The sequence below is a fragment of the Glycine soja genome, chromosome 10 (assembly GCF_004193775.1).
Source record: "Glycine soja cultivar W05 chromosome 10, ASM419377v2, whole genome shotgun sequence".
Lineage (NCBI taxonomy): Eukaryota > Viridiplantae > Streptophyta > Magnoliopsida > Fabales > Fabaceae > Glycine > Glycine soja.
In genome coordinates this window covers 51,920,865-51,938,802 of record NC_041011.1, presented here as the reverse complement: position 1 = coordinate 51,938,802, position 17,938 = coordinate 51,920,865, and the positions used below count along the sequence as shown (strand labels likewise).

Below are 17,938 nucleotides of genomic sequence, written 5' to 3'. Positions count from 1 at the left end.
GAAATCATTTCTAGAATTCATTTTAATATAAGCAACTGTTTTTAATTTCTTTAGAAAATCTAATTTTATATGGATGATAGTTTCTAAAAACATTTATGTTCAGGTGATTTAAATTTGTCATTCAAACAGAACTATTTTTTCTATATTGATATTTTTTTTTCTTCCATCTCTTTTTCACTGCATTTTTTCATACTTTTTATTACATTATTCGTCACATCTCAGAATTCTCTTTTATTTTTTACTCTCTCACTCACCCATTTAGTCACTTTCATCCACTCCATTTTGTGGAGACGTTTATCATATCTCCTAAGAAGATATTTCCTAACACAACAAATGTTTTTCTTGTCGACTCTTTCAAAATCATTTCTTTGGGCATCAATTATTTTTTAAAATTAATTTCACCAAATCTAAAAGATCCGAACAAGTTACAATTATTTCATATTGGTGAGAGAAGACGTGGTGTCTATGTGAGATTGATTGGTTATGTTCAATAATGTGACAATGAATACTCATTTAACATTACATCATGCATAATCTACATCGTGCATTTACATGACGATTTTCCTCTCTCCTCTCCAACACCTAAATGCATTGATTGCATTATCTATGACTAAGAACATCCTCAGCAATACAGCAACACTTCCCACATCACAATCTGTAAGACCAAAGTTACCGACATAAACAGTGAAATGGTACAAAGAAAGAAAGAAAAAAAAAAGATAAAATGGTGCCGAGGCAACTCTTATAATGGTCATCAGAAGATCTCTTCTGTTCTTTTGGTTTTGAGGGGAAGGGAAAACAAAAAAGAAAAAAAACCTAAACATGAGTATTAGTATCCTAGTAAGTTACAGTTCACATTCAAAGAATTGAAGTGCTGCTCCTCTCAGTGCTATTTTGAAGATAACTGGTATTCACACAAGAAAATGATACAACAAAGAAGAAGATAAAAGATACAACTTAGATCAGGTACCACCAATCTCTGTTGGTGTGGTACAAGGTGCCAGTGTGTTATGAGGCAGGTTAATACCACCCCCTCTAACAGAAATGCCAGGGAACTTCACAGTGCTGGCCCTACTCACGAGATTTGAGTCAAGATACACAACAATCACCGTGGTATCATCATGGAAATGACGACGAACTCCGCGATCAATTTTCTTTAAATCTGAATATCTCATTTCTCTCTTCTTTGCAGCTTCTTGAAGCGCAGCTTTTACCAGCCTCCTAGCGCTTCCCTGAAAGAAGGAAAGAAGATGAAACATGAAGCCACTGAACAAGAGGTTTCCAAATCAAGGGAAGGCTTTATATTCCAGAACAAATTTCTCCATGCAAAACTCTATCAGACAACTTTTTTGTTAGAATTTTAAGAATGTTTCCACTTAATTAGACTGTAGGCACAAAGCCACTACTTTAGATGAATTCCATTTGGAATTGCAGAAGAAAAAACTACTTAGATAGCTTGGCTGTATCTGCTGATCTGCTCACATAAATGTAGCATGCAAATAATATAGGTGTACATAATCTCATGGACAAATAAAAGGCCACTAACTTTCACTAAAAGACTGGCAACTTGTTATGGTAAAGATGCATGTTCCCTCATCTACTTGACATTATACATAAAATTCAATCTCATGTCTATGGATCATGGGACACAACGCAATATTATTACTGGTGCATACCAAAATTCCTCCATCAAATTCTGCAACAAGCATCATCCAAGCACAACAGATACTCGAAATAAATTGTGACAAAAAAAATTAGGATGCCTGAGAAATAACAGCATGCCGATTTCAATTACATATTAAGTGCTAAGCAATAATGGAAATACAATAAAACCACAATAATTTCTGAAAGTTGAGTCTAATCCATACATGTATCCACTTTAATCTTTCTGTTAATGACATAACACAATCTAGCACAGTAGAAAAATATGTATCTTACACTGCGGGGACTGTTTTGAACTATATCAACTGCTTCTTGATTGCTGAGGTGCTCCCAGAGTCCATCAGAAGCAAATATAATAAATTGATCATGTGGCTGCAAATGATGCACTGATATTGATGGTTCTGAGCTTAGTATTGGCATCTTGTATGGTTCACGAAGTCGAAACTTAGCATATAGTGGTTCTCTATTGAACTCGGCCTTTTTCAAATATACATCACCAATAGATCTAGAAACCTGCAACAGAAAAACAGATTTTAAAATTTATGACGCAACTCAATTGAGAAAGCAAGAGAAGGTTCTATGTCAAGTTGTTTGTTAAAATAATAATAAGCATTGAATTAAACAAGTTGAGGCATCTCTAGAACAGTCAGTTGTGACAAGTGACAAATGACAAAGCTCAAGGATTATCAGGAAGTACCAAGATAAAAATTTGATATGACAAGCCCAAAGACAACTTTCAACTTTCATGGAAGAAAAGAAAGATACAAAAGCACTAGTAACATTATCATTCACAGAATATGTGTATTTGACAACATTAGATCAAATTCTTAAAGAATTATAACAAAGTAACACCAAGGGTATTTGACTCTTTCTACTCTCAACAATTTAAGTATATTACAATTGCTGTGATGAAAATGAACCCATTTGCCCAGCATCTATAAACTGGGTCTTATGTTGATGCACTAAGACAACTTCAACCACTATTCATCGCAAAAGATAGTTTTCTGGTTATATAAAGTCATAATGTATATTGGGGTATTAATGCTATTCAATAACATAAAACTCTAGTGAAGTTGAGAAAAATAAGTCCTTTCCACAAATAAATTTGAAATTGACTTTATCTCTCTCTCTCTCCACCCCCACCCAGGTCTGTTTTACTAATGCTCGGCATAGCTCTGTCTTTCTGAAGTAATTCTTCATATCCTGAAAACATACTATATATCCTGAAAATTTAACTTCCAACATGGGAAGATTACAAATTTAAAATGATATTAAGAGGTGTGAAGTGTTTATAGAAAAGATAAATATCCATCTCTAGCAACTAGAAAAGCAACATTATGAGCTAAAAGTGACTTACTTGAATAAGGCCCTTCACACGCCATACATTATGCTTTAAAACCACAATATTTGGGTCATCAGGATGCGAAGCATGCAGCTCCTGTCTTACAGACTCTATCGATGCATTGTGCTCTGCTGATAATTGCATGGCTAAAACCTCGCCAGTTGCCTTGACTGCTCTTCCCAAAACAGCCCGGGAATCCCCAAGGTTTGCTATGTAAAGGGTTCCATTACAAATAACACCAACAAGACAGCATGACCCAACAGCCGCAATTTGTGGTGACAGAGAAAACTGTCTGGCAACCACTGAAATAAACCCCTCTTCTGTTGCTTGGAGTGCCTTGCGAATTACATCCACCGACATTGATTGTTGCTCTGAAGTAAATCCTGAAATTTAAAATAGAGAAAGAATATGTTTATCAATTTTCATTATTCGATAATAATGTGCAGAAAAATGGGTTCAAAACACAAGTAAATACATGAAGGACACATATGCAACAAAACAGGAACTGAAAAACACAATTTTCTTAGTCTCAATTCTGTATACATTTCTGTATACATCTGAAAGTTTTATAGCCTTAATTCATTTTATAGCTGATAGAATGATAGACAGAAAATAGTGGGAAGGAAACCATCCACTATCACCACTTCTGACATACTAGCACCAAATTAATGAAACTGCACCAGCTATGCTCTAACAAGTAATCTGGTAAATAAGAAAAATAAAAGAAGAAAGACTGAATCTCTTATTGGCATATACTTATTTCACAAAGCGGAAAACCTTGTCTCTTGAATATTAAACCAAGCAACAGAATCCAAACTATTTATTATATTCCCTGATCTTTCTAGCTAAACAAGGACAAGGTAAAAATGAACTAAATGACTGGTTTTCTTCCCCTCAGTCTATCTAAGACTATTCCCTGTATATTTTTTTTTTGTCCAGTTAAAAGGCAAAATTGACTACAAGAGGCTTGGAACTGAAAGGCAGACAAAAATACAGCAAGGCAAGAAGTATAATCTATTCCAATAATGAAAAGATTGAAGAATTGAGTCATTTTGTTGTCAACTTACTCTTGAGATGGTGAAATAGGTGATCATTGATAAACCGCGATGTCTCGGGCCCTCCATGGCCATCATAGATACCGACGAAGGTACCGTAAGGGCCAGACTCATTGGAGCTCAAACAGCCTGATTCAATCTGGCTCTGATCTTCCAGCAAGTTATTGGCTTGGATTACAGCCATTGAAAATTCACCACTCAAGTGCTGCCCCGAGTCCTTGTACCACAACAGTCCATCCTGTCTACCTCCAGCATCCGAACCTGCAAGTGTAAATCCATCTGAACCCGGCCGAAAGCAGGCCCTCAATAAGTTCATCAACCCCGATAACATCCCTCATTTCACCAAACAACCGTCAAGGATTTCAACATTTATCAACTACTCCAAAAACGACTTCACCCCCCTGAATTTTCATACACTATATAGATAGGTATAGTCCTGCACTCCTCACTAGTCACCACAACGACGAAGATGATCCACCACAAACTACAACAACATCAATAAACAAATACGGTTAAAAATTAATTGTTGTTCAACACCAACAAACAAACAAACACAACCTGGACCTTGTATGAACTAGAAAAGTGCAAAACAAACTGTTTTTCACAGGTTTCTAAGGAATGAATGGGAAAAATAACTTTTTGGTTTCCTTATAACACAAAAAAAAACTATGACCATACTACACAGCAGCAGCCGTTAAAGATGGAAATTTCAACAAAGAACTTTTTGGTCAGCTGATTGGAAATCCCTTGTTCACATTTACATTGAAAATCAAAGCTACGAGTTAGACCAATCTCCATAAAATCAAATAACGGCAAGAAGGTAGCTTTTTTCATCAAGCACAATCATATATTGTACGGTTTTGAAGTCAAAGCAAGATAAAAATTCTGGCAAGAGATCTCACCCAACAAAATTGGACTGTCGATTAGAAGAAGCTATTGGGGTGCCCCAGATGAAGAAGACAATGATCCGTAGTGAGGAAAGTGTGTGAAATCATTAGATCTGCGGATCCATCAAATCAACAGAAAGAAACAGAAATGGGTTTTTGGAGCTAAGTGGTATGCAAATGGTGAAGGTGTTTGAAGAAGAAGAAGAAGAAGAAGAAGAAGAAAGGAGAGGGTGGTGCAAGAAAAAGAGAATCGAAAATTGAAGAGTTCACTGTGAAAGATCGGACAAAGTGTGAAACCCTTTTTTTTTTTTTCTTCTTTTGTTCTGAACTCGGAGGAGAAGCCCCATAAAAAGACTAACAATGAGAGAACTTGGAGCCAGCAAAGCACAGGTCCACCTATGGGCTCCACACCACTTTGAAGAACTAGTTAGAGAGAGTAATGAAATGAAACATGTCATATTTTTTTATTACAGCGTGTCATCTTTTTTACAACCATAATTTTAACCGCTTATATTATGAGCATTTTCCGAGGAATAAGTTTACAACAAAGAATTTCTCAAATTCACAAAAATCCTTGGTACTAATTTATGGACTATGCCTTATTTAATTGGTATTATGGATTAAAGGATTCTTTTAATAAGATGGTACAAGTGTAGAACAGAAAGTTTCTTCTAATATTACCCTGCACAAAATATCAATGACATGTTAAGACGACAAACACAAATTTCACCTAAAAAATTATCGTACAAATCTAAATAACAAGTTATTTCATCCAATTTATAGTCAATCAATTAGTTCTTAAGCACCAGAAGATCTCCTTGAGAAAAATTATCTACGAGCAAAAAAATAATATTAGATGGATTCGCACTCACACCAACAAGTCTATATGTTTTTATCATACTCTACTATTCTTCCAAAGAAATAGTTAAATTTTGGATCGCGCATAACTTTATTATTATTATTTTTCTTCTTCAATTATTTTGCAATAATTAATCGACGATTTGGATTTTATATATGATTTTAGTGGAACGGAAATTCGGCTACGTTGATTAGTGATTATATTTAAGAAGTTAGGAAAATATCTTGGCACATTTTTTAATCTATAATCGTTGGTCAAAGAAGTAGTTTGCTGTATACAAAAAATAGGCAGAGAAGGCGGAGGAATTGAACAATAATCTGAGGCGTGAGAATATGAGACAGAAGAAGAGAGGGGAATTATTTTATTATTGTATTATATGCATATGAATACGTATTGTCGTATTCTTATTTTAAAGTAGCTTATACGTGTTTTTACAAGTGTGTATTGCTTTTACTTTTTACCTTTCTATGGGAAGTGAGATGAAAGGAAATAGAAATAATTAAAAAAAAGAGTGGAGTAAAAGTTATTTTCAATTAATATAAAAATATTTTTATATAATTTATTCCTTTACTTCCACTCTCCTTTTTAACTTATTTAAACAAAAAAAATCATATTTTTTTCTTATTTCTATCATTTCAAATAATGTATTTTTCATTTTATTTCTTTTCTGTTTATATGCTTTCTATGCTTTTTGTTTTTTTCATTTCTTTCTATTCTCTTTTCCTCTTGTTCAAACAATCTAATAATTAATATGTCTATTCACATGTGTGCCTTCCCTTATTTGCATTTCAAATAATTTTATTAACTCGTATACATATTTATTAAAGTTAAATTATCTTTAAAATATAAAAGTTAAATTGTTCTTATTGTTATTTTTTTTTTGTCAGATTTTTATTTTTAATGTAATATTAGTTTATCTGTGTATTCACAGACATTATTTTGTTTCTATTGAAATCTAGATATGCACACTTAAATTATTAGCCATTCATTGAAAATGATGTAGTGTAAACATATTATCTCACAATACCAACATATGATAAAATAATGATCGGAATTATCTCTATTCTTATCTGCCCTCAAAAAAAAAATATATTTATTCTTATCTTACTGGAAATTTATTCACCACAAAAAAATCTGACTGAAAATTTTACTGAAATGATTTTTTTTAATTGGAATTTAAATTTAATCAGATCCCGACTCTATGAGATAGAAGGAAATAATCTAATTTATTATTATAATACATAAATTTTAATATTGTATAGTTAAATTATATAACCTTTTTTTTTTTTACAGAAAGTTAAATTATATAACTAAAAAAATTGTCACTATAATTAAAATATATTTAATTTATAAATTAATTTTTGTTGAAAATCATGACATGCATAAATTAGATATTTTTTTTAATATAATTTATTTAATACCCAATAATCAATACTTAGAGTACTTAAATAAGGAATAATGGAGTTTTATGTTAATTGTTACTAATATGTGTGGGGGAATAAACAGTATCTTTAATGACAATAGCTTGTAAAATTTTCATTATTTCATGTAATATAAATATTTATCTTATTACATGCTACAAAAGAAGAAGAAAAAAATATAACTAATTCATGGAGTGTTGGGGTGGAAAATTTATCTCAAACAATTGATACGTAACGTACGTGAGATATAAAATCTTGTCTATGTTAAATATTAATAGTAAGTAAGATATACAGTTTTTATCTATATTAATAATAAAAGGAATGGTATATACATTTTATTTTTTTGTTAATTTTTAAATTTTTTTTAGTTCTCCTAATAAATACCAATTACTCTCATATTTTTAATTTTATTTTTCAATTAAAATAATAGGTAGAGGTCCCTTCATTAATAATTAGATAATGTAACCAAAAGCAACATCAAATTTGAAGTGATGAAATTGCTAATAACTGATTGTATTGCAAAACAGTGGATCATTTAAAGCTACATTACACTCAAATCCTCTACCAACTTGACTTCATATAGAAATAAATACCATCAGGCAGCAACGCTTTGAATAGGAATTGTCTTCAAAACCCAAGCATTCATCTTATTTGGATATGTCATTCTATCTTATTTTGACAATCAATTTCAAAAATTGAGGATTATCTTTTGTAGTTCAAATTTCAAGAAGCATTTCTATGTGCTTATTTCTCCCCCCTACGAGAGTGGCATTTTTTTGTTTTCATTCGCCTCTTTTTCATTTTTATCTTATTGATTTCAATCAAACAACTCGCTTTTTTAATATTACTTCTATTTCCATTTTTTCCATTTATTTTACTATTACCAAATAAAGTATACCAGAATAGATTAAAGTAACTAAGTAATATAAAACAAAAAAGTCAATATAAATAATTAGTAAAAAACAAAAAATTCTCAATCATATAAATATATGGTTTTATCTTCTCCTTTTTTACATTATATATATATGGTTTTATCATAAATTAAAAAATTCATACACACATAAAAATAGTTGTTGTGAATGGAAAAGAAAAGAAAGGTTTGAGAATAATTCAACTCTAGAAATTAACTTATAAGATAAAAATGCTCCCATCATCTCTGGTCAATGAGACTTAATTTTTTCTTATTACATCCCTTCACGTTTACTGGTGGTAATAATAACTGATTATAATTATTTTTAAACTATAATCATATACTGTATTAACCAACAGTTAATATTCAATCAATTAATTAAAAATAATTATAACAATTAATCACATATAACAAGTGGTTATTATAATCAAACCAAATCGGAAATGAAAAGCAATTATATATCCAAAATTGGTATATATATATATATATATATATATATATATATATATATATATATATGAATATAACTAAAACTGGATGTATAACATGTTATATATCTTAAATTAGTAATTAGTTTTGGCTTTTAAAATCAATTTTAATTAAATATGACACAGTTGTTAACATAAAATCGATTGTAAAATATAATAAATATAAAAGAATCTTTTTTTCTTCTAAAGCTGGTTATATATCATAACTAATTATATAACCGATTTCGGATATATACAACTATTTTTTCATAATCAATTATGTTTTGTTTATAATAATCACTTGGTATATGAGTAATTATACAATAATGTTTAGGTTATTCAAGTAACCTAACCATGAGCAACCCTCGTCACGTTCAGGACAATTGGGTTTGGAGCATTGATGATATAAGATTTAATATCATCTTATATTTTGAGTTTAGGTTTAATAAACACTAGAAACTAATTTATAGAGTGAAAGTTGTCCTCCTATTTGTATTTTGGCACTATCTTGAATAGATGAGGGACTTAATGATGGTCATTTTTACATATTTAACTATATAAAAAAAAGTCTTATAATATATCACGCAACAGATGAGTGAGCATATATACTCCTACAGTTTTGTCTTAACAATCACAATTATATTTTATTCTCTGATACGTGATTATTCCTTTATCTTTCTACCATATATGAGCCTAAAACAGAATGTTAAGAGTCTCTCGACTCCAGGAATGCCAATTTCTACCATATGTAGAAAATAGAAGTAGAGAAGCACAGTGACATTTTCTCATCTTTATGTTCTGTGGTTATTCATGTAATCTGTATTTGTAATCTTCGTCGTCGGGGTTCAGATCCTCTGCGTGGTTTTTACTTTAAGTTCTTTTCATTATTTCTACGTTGTACGTGACTTTGTACAACATATTTACACATTATATATATATATATATATATATATATATATATATATATGTATGTATAATTATTAGTCACCTTACAACAAAATTTCATATTGTGATGATAATATAAAACTTATAAAAGGACTTTAAATTCCTGTTATAAACAAAATTAAATTCAACCGGATTTTACTTCTATTAAAAATAAAATTTATCATACAAATACATAAAATAAAAAAATATTAAACAAAATTGATTGGATTTTATTTAAATATCATGCAAATATTATATATATATATAAGAGAGAATGTAAAAGAAGAGTTGCGGAAAAATCAAAGCCTAACAAAATATGTACTGTACGTTAACAAGAAGTCAAAAAAAAAAATATTTATAATTTATACTTTGCGAGTTTCTTTGATTATTCGCGCCACCATGTATTAGGATGATTGTCCTTTCTTTTTGTTTTTTATTTATTGATGACAAAACAAATTATACACTACCTTAAATTATACATTATCTTTCAATTACAATCCATCATATATGATAAAATTATTAATTTTTATGATAATTACTTTAAAAATTATATCAACAATGATTTATGATTCAACGATAGAATAAAATTTAGTACATAACCATTAAATTCTTTATTGATATTAAGGGAAGAGATGTCTATCTAAATATTTTAAATAATAAAAAAAATAAAAGTTAAATACATATAATAAAGAAACCACAAAATAAAATAAAAAAAGTAATAATATATAAGTAGTGGAAAGTTAACATAAGTTAGAAAAAAATTGAAATTTAAGAAATAATTTAAGAGTAAAATTGTCCAATAAAAAGTGTGCACCAAATGAGGTAATTATCATGATTAATAGTTAATTGATAATAACAAGAAACCTTTCAAAAAATATATATATTATAACAAGAATAATTGAGATTTAAGATTGTAACACTCTTATAAAATCAGGTTAAAATGAGAGCAGAAATTTAAAGACAATGTATGTATGAGATTGTACAACTTATGATGACTTAAAAGAATTAGTTAGTATTACTTATATCAACAAGATGTATTTATGTTTTTGTAATATATCACTTAAAAACATCATAATTAAGCATGTTTGACTTTGAGTAGTTATGGCATATGTGATTTTTTGGAAAAAAATTTCAACAAACATGTGAGTAGAGCAGATTGAAAAGTTATGTGTTAGTTAGTTAGGACAGTCAATAATCTTGAAAATCATCAAAGCATATTGCCAATGTCTCATAAAGGGTTACTTAGGAAGAATTTTGACCAATAAGAATATTAAGTGAAATGTCATCCTGTGAAATGTAACAATGTGTGAGTCGTCAAAAAATTAACCATCGAAAGAATTACAAAAATTTTACATCGATCAAGACAATTTGTGTTTGTGTATTTTTTTAGTGAATCTTATTTATTCACTAAGTATATAATTAAATTTGACTCGTAAAGATTAAAAAAACAATATAAAATTTCAGTTCTAAGTAAAGACATATATCTACCCACCTTCACCTCAATTATTTGTAGGGACCTATGATTTATTGCATGAACAATTCAGGGAAGAGTCTCTCTCATGTTTTTAGGTGAATGATGAAGGCAAATAGGCAGCAGTTTATGATAAAGTCAAAGACTTAATTCCAAACGAGGAAGGAGAACGTAACAAAGTCAGCACAAGAAATTGTTAGATGTAAAATAAATTTGTGAATAGTTATTGTTTCGAAATCAAACATTTGACTTTAGTTTTCAAAAGCATTGACAACAATAGCTTAATAGCTTCATATACGGATAAGTATAAATACTATAAAGCACAACAACGCTACCAGTCCTAATTAACAGTGTCAGTTTTTTCTTATATACGTTTGTATTGTCGCGGCATGTACATATGATCGGACTTTCGGAGGGTTTACGAAATTGAATGAAGTTCATTAATGGCCATGTTATAGTTTATACACTTAGTCATATATCGAGTCTCCATAGTTGCATGAAGTAGCTGCTATTTAATTTAAATTTTGATCATGATAGGGAATATAATGAGTATTAGGTATATAGATAGCGTGCACTGTAATTAATCTAGCCACGAGATGCGGGCATAAATTCCTCTCATGTCCCACCAACCAGGATCACATGCAATATCTTACTTGTACAAACCTGAATAAGCACTAAAAATATCTTAACTGCTTCGAATTTTCATGTTGAGAATTTTTTTTTAGCTGAGTTGTATTTGACGGGTTTGTCAAGATCATATGTCTCAAGGTTTCACGTGTTTATTTACAAATATATCTCAATAAAATTCTTACGTCGATAACGAAAATTAAATTGACGCCCTAATAAAATATACATTTATTCTTTATTAATTGAATCAACTTTTATTTATTTTCATTTTCTGATGTGTTACCCACATCAAATAATATATTAAAGAGTTTGTATTGTACTTATGACATATATGGAAAAAGGTTGATAAGGGGTTGAGGCGTTCATCAATGACATTTATACATTAAAATATTCATTATAATTTTTACTTATTGTCGGTCTAGAAAAATTCAGAAAGTTATCAAAATATGACAACTCATATAATTTACTGTAATCAATTGTTTAGTATGTCAATTTACGATAGTCTTACTTATTTTATATTTTTTTATCCCAAGAAAGAGTTAGTTTAAGAAGAAAAAAAAAAAAGATAGAATTTATCTTCCTCCCCTCGAACTATTAGAAAAATGCAATATAGCGACTGAAACTAATCAGTTGCTAACAGCCACAGAAAACAAATTTGGTCAATTAAAAAATAAGTTGTGGTGAAATTAGCGACCGATTTACTTCATCGCAAACACTTGGTCTATAATTTTTTTAATTTATTTTAACCTTTAGCGACCGCAAAAGCAACTGAAGTCAATATATATGAAAATTATAGACTGAATAATTCAGTCGCTAACCAACTTAGAATACCACCTCATGATTATTTTTATCTATAGAGATATATAGGTTAAAAGTTAAAATATTATATATATATTATATTTAACATATTTTTTTTTATATATTTATAATATTTTGACATATAATATTCTTTTATATTTTACAATTTAATTAATTTTTTTATGATACCTTAATGTATATATTAGATTAAGGGTTCAATCGGACAAAAATAAAATAAATAAAACATATATATAATTAAAAAAATTATGAATTTTTTAAGATAAGAAAAGCAACACCGTAAAAATAAGAAAACTGGAATCACGGGTCAAGAATTAAAAATGAACTAAAGTTACAATTTAGCTTTTTCTTAAATAGTCACGGGGAAAAAATATTTTTATAGGCCACTCTCGTTTTTTATATAATTATATTTCTCTTATAGGAATTGTAAATGTTTATGAAAATTAATTTAATTAAATATTTTTAGTACTATATTTTTTATCTATTACTAATATGTTATTTAGAACTTTAATACTAGAATCAATAATCCAGTTAAATGACAAACAAAAAGGACAACAAATAATTTTTAGATATGATGAACAACAAAAAAAACACTGAAATTAATGATGAAATATGAACTACAATCCTTCTATTGTTACAATTGTTTGGGTGAAGTGACTAGGTGAGAAAGGGTTCACAAAAAATATTAATCAAATAAAAAGAATCTTTGTTGACCTATGTATCGCACATACTTAAACTTGAACCCTTAAATAGTTACCAAAATTATTATATAAGAACGCCCGATATTAACTAATCAGGCTATGAAGAATTTGACGTATGAGAAAGACACTATCTTTTAAGTCATGTTTTTAAAAGATTTGCAAGCGGATTTCCCCCGAGATTCTTAGTCATTAATCTACATTATTGGAAAAAACATACAAAATAACAAACAGTCATTAGGCTTTATTTAGTTTAGCTCTTAATAGATCATCTACATCAGTTTTTTTTTTCCTTTAAATTATTAGGATGTATATGTGATTTTTTTATAGATTCGTTTTACGAAAGAAAGAAAAATCAGACACGAGGATTCCTCATCATTTTAACTTGAGCAATAGCATGAATTAAACAAACCGAATATATATATACACACACAAAAGATCAAATTACATCAACATAACAACAATTATTACATAATTTTATAATTTCAATTTATTTTTTAAAAAAACTTACGTTAAATTTAAAGTTTATTTCACATAGTTCATATAAAATTTCATATTCATTTAAAATAATTTGCTAAGTACCTTTTTTATATAAATTAAAATGATTTAATTATATTCTTGTTATTGTTTAATTTTAACAAAATTCTATACAAATTTTTTTAATAATATATAAATATAATTCAACGATTGGATTAATAAAAATTATATTTTATATTAAATTATAAAAATAATATAATAACCGTCAAAGTTTATAGAGACACTTAAATGCACATTTAAATTAAGGGGACTTTGTTTCAAGAATTATTTATTTATTTTCGGAAATATAGGACTACAAAAATTTATCCTACATTTATTTTGAGTTAATAAAAAATTTATTATGAGAAATATTTTATTTTCAAGAAAGTTATAATCTCATCTTCAAACTAACATTTATTCCAAAAAAAGAGGGATAAAGAAAATTTATTTACATGCGATAGAAATTCATTTTCTTAACTTAAAATTTAGATACACCCTCCTTATTACCTAGTATCCCATTACCTTCTCACGTTACCCGGAAAAAATAATTCAACCAGCATATGTTTTAATTATTCTTGAAAATATAAAAAAGATTTTCAACAAATTTTAATAGTTAGTCAAATTTTTTTTAAGAAATACCTAGAAAGAATATTCACATATTATGTTTCCATAAATAAAAAAATAGCATTATGTAAAAAAAAAAATAGACTTAAATACAAATTTGGTCTTCCTATTTTTTAAATTTTTGTAATTTTGATCTCTTATTTTAAAATAGAGACATTTAGTCATCCTATTTTTTAAATCTGTAGTTTTATTTTTCTTATTTTAAAATAGAGACATCTAGTTATTTAATTTTATAAAATCTACAATTTTAATCTTTTAATCAAATTCAAAAGCATTAATTGGTAAGAAATTAACTTGATGTAGTTTAAATTTAGTGACTTAACATAAAATTATTTGTTTAATCTATAAATTATCATCAATATTAATATTTTAATAGTCAACACTTTTAATTTGACAAAAGGACTACAGTTGTAACTTTTGCAAAATTAAAAAAATTAAATATCTCTATTTTAAAGAAAGAAACTGAAATTATAGATTTTAAAAAATAAGAAAGTTAAATATATCTATTTTAAAATAGAGTAATCAAAATTATATTTAAGTCTAAAAATTATTTCACAATCACTATTTATGTTTTAAAGCTATAAATGCTTTAAAAAATGAATAAACTGTTACTAAATGGTACCTAGAGTCAAAATTTATGTAATAAAAGTCACAATTTATATGATTAAATTGATAGATAATTTTTTTTTATATAAGTATTGATAAATTCAAATTAACAAGTTCTTCTAGAACTCTTCCAAATATATCTTAGCTTTGTAGTTTGTACAATTACATGGGCGAGATTATAGGCCACTCTGTAATAATATTGAGGATGGTGTATTTGCTAATAGATATGTGCATCTGTTAAACAAATTGAGGACTTATACAGTAATAATATTTTTACTGGCATGGTGTATTTGCTGATGTGGAAATGGAAGAAGGAGGAGAAGTAAAGAAGAGAGCGATAATCTCTCTTGTTCGACTGTCTAGAAATTAACTAGAAACTATAAATTAATAAATAGGAGGAGAAAAACATTATGAGTTTCACGACTTTTTATTTATTTATTTATTTTTTTACTGATTGTTATTTATTTTCTTACTCAATATATAAGTATATTTTTTAACAATACTAATGTTTTTCACTCAAAATAATAATGTATTTTTACATAATTGATTGCTAGTGTATATAAAGAAGGAAGGAAATATTACAAACAACCGATTATTTTGAAAAAAAAAAGAGAGTAGATTTTCGTTTGTTTTTCTATTTCTCTCAAACTGAAAACCATTAAACTTTACCCTAATTTTGACTAACCATTTCTTTCTTCCGTATCTTCCTCTCGCGACACAAATAGAACGGAAAAGATTCACATATTCTGGCCACAGTACTGGTTCAAAATTATTCATACGAATTTACGTATAGTCCAACAACTCTATGTTTGTTATTACATGTATTACCTACCGTGATGTGCGCAATTATTTTAAAACTAAAGTCACAATAAACTGCACGTCCCTTCCAACAAGCTTCCTTTTTTCGCTTTCAAAAATTAATTAGACAAAATAAGCTCACAGGAATTAAGTAGCTAGTAGCAACCAAGTCACCATTCAAAAGATGCAGCAAAATAAACCTTCCCCAGAAAATGTATGTTCAAATACATATAATATACTCCTCTATCTTTTTTTTCTCATTAACTAATATTATTATGCTATTAATTTGTCAGCATATATTGAGATGGCATGGCGCATGGATGGATAGCAGAAGTGACAGTGAAAGGAAGAGAAAAAATGGCAGAAGCAGCAGCAGATATGCCCGTTTACCTAACATATAGAATTAAATGTGTCACAGTGACAACCCAATCTCATAATTCATTGATTGGATATACTTGTCATTTTGTTGCATATATATATATATCATAATAAAGAGAAGAGAGAACCCAGGCTTTGCAAGCAGAAAAAAAAAAAAGAAGAAGAAAAAAAAACTTGGGCTGAAAAAAAAGAAAAGAAATTGTGCTGGTGGTGGTGGTGGGGTAATACTACTGATTAAAAGTACTGCACAAATCCAGCATTATTGGCACTGGATTGAGTTGAATGTTGAGCCCCCTAAAGTGCGCCACGTGAACAGAATAAGACATCCCTTTTATTTGATTTGTTCCCTTCCCTTCTCCTATGCTGCCTCTTCACTCTTTGGGTTAGTGGATAATCCCAAACCAAACACTTGCACGTAAAAACGAGAAATAAAAAGGGAAATTGCAAGTAAATGAATTTTTTTTTGTCCTGATCAAAGAAAGACCACGGACACGTTATCTTTTAATTTATTGAATTACAGAATAATCTTATTTATAATATGAGACTCTCCTTAACTTTAAGAGAACTTTATAATAAAAGAAATTGAATATGAATTCTATCGTTAAATAAATTATTTATCAAATATGAATGCAATCATATCTTATACTATTGTGCTAATCTTATAAGATTTTTATACTATTGTGGTAATTTTATAAGATTTTTTTATTTGTAGTAATCAAACGGTATTAAATGATTTATAATATTCATATATTTTACTCAATCAATTAAACTAAATTCTCTTAGTGCATATATAATAATTAGATATTTTAGTTCAAGTGGATTCGTTTTATTGGACTATTATATTTATGAGTACGTTCGTCCTCACGTGAGGAGTCTAGCTAGGTATTACAGCTATCATTTATTATATTAGATATGATTAAGCAAGTTGGAACTTTGATTTCTCTTCTTATGATTTATGAAATGAGTGGGTTTGCAAAGGTACGTGGGCCATTTTTCTTTTCTCTTCCGACTAATAATTTGGCAGCTAATTAATGTACAAAACAATCAATTAATTTTTTTTCTTTTCTTTTTTCTCCCTAGGGTTTGTGTGTGTATACAATCTGGAAAGTGATAAATTTGTACTTCAATTTTATAAGCAAGTAGCGAAAGATGCATGATTAGCTGAATATATAGAGCTGAACTCGAAACATGGAAAGTTCGTCGAGGCCTCGTTACACCGACAAAAGAAGAATGGGAATGGACAAATTAATGTGGATCATGTTCTTTAGAAATAGTCATGTCTCGATTGAGGAACCAATGTACCTAGTCTAGGTTAAGCTTGCTGCATTCATGAAAATGGTCCACAGCATACAAGGACTACGTCGTCGGTTTTTGTTTTAGGATACAAAACAAGAATAAATTAAATTAGTCTTTTTCTTATGAGAGATATGAGTATGATGTGTCGTAAACTATAATTAAATTTATACTAAGATTTAGAGTATGAACAAAATATAAATAAATTATACAGTACAATTTTTAAAATATCCTTCTAAAGATGTATAATTCATGACCATACAGTCTTCTATAATGTAGGTTGGAAATAAGAGTCTACGCTCTCTTTAGAGTATAAATAATAAAATAATTATTTATTGTATTATTTCAAAGTTATCAAAAATAAATTTCTCTTAAATTTAGTACTGGTACCATTTTGATTCCGGAAACCCAAATCCAGTTAGGAAACTAATAACTTTGATGTTTCATCGTTCATGCGTGCCCCACTGGCTCCTCCTAGTCCTTTGTTTCTGCAAATGCCTCTTTCTACCGAGGAAGGTACTGAACGCTTCGCTGTCCCCGTCTACTGAGGGTACATGTCCAGTCCAGGGATGCCCATGATACAT

At 28.8% G+C, this 17,938-nt stretch overlaps 1 protein-coding gene across 1 annotated transcript; it reads right to left on the bottom strand.

The window, feature by feature from the left end:
- Positions 1 to 496: 496 nt before the first annotated feature.
- On the bottom strand, positions 497 to 5,312 carry LOC114370577 (probable protein phosphatase 2C 64). The gene is made up of 5 exons (XM_028327972.1): positions 4,962 to 5,312; positions 4,072 to 4,543; positions 3,020 to 3,387; positions 1,939 to 2,175; positions 497 to 1,232 (listed from the first exon to the last, which is right to left on the bottom strand). Exons 2-5 carry the CDS (start codon positions 4,388 to 4,390, stop codon positions 963 to 965), a joined length of 1,194 nt encoding a protein of 397 aa, XP_028183773.1. The 5' UTR covers positions 4,391 to 4,543; positions 4,962 to 5,312; the 3' UTR covers positions 497 to 962.
- Between the last annotated feature and the right edge of the window lie 12,626 nt (positions 5,313 to 17,938).

Bases quoted from the DNA above. Each gene is read 5' to 3' on its own strand.
- LOC114370577 (XM_028327972.1), bottom strand. From the start codon at position 4,390: ATGTTATCGGGGTTGATGAACTTATTGAGGGCCTGCTTTCGGCCGGGT. The intron at 2,176-3,019 runs GTAAGTCACTTT...TTTCTGTTGCAG, and splicing joins GTGTGAAGGGCCTTATTCAA to GTTTCTAGATCTATTGGTGA. The intron at 1,233-1,938 runs GTAAGATACATA...TCCTTCTTTCAG, and splicing joins TTCAAAACAGTCCCCGCAGT to GGAAGCGCTAGGAGGCTGGT.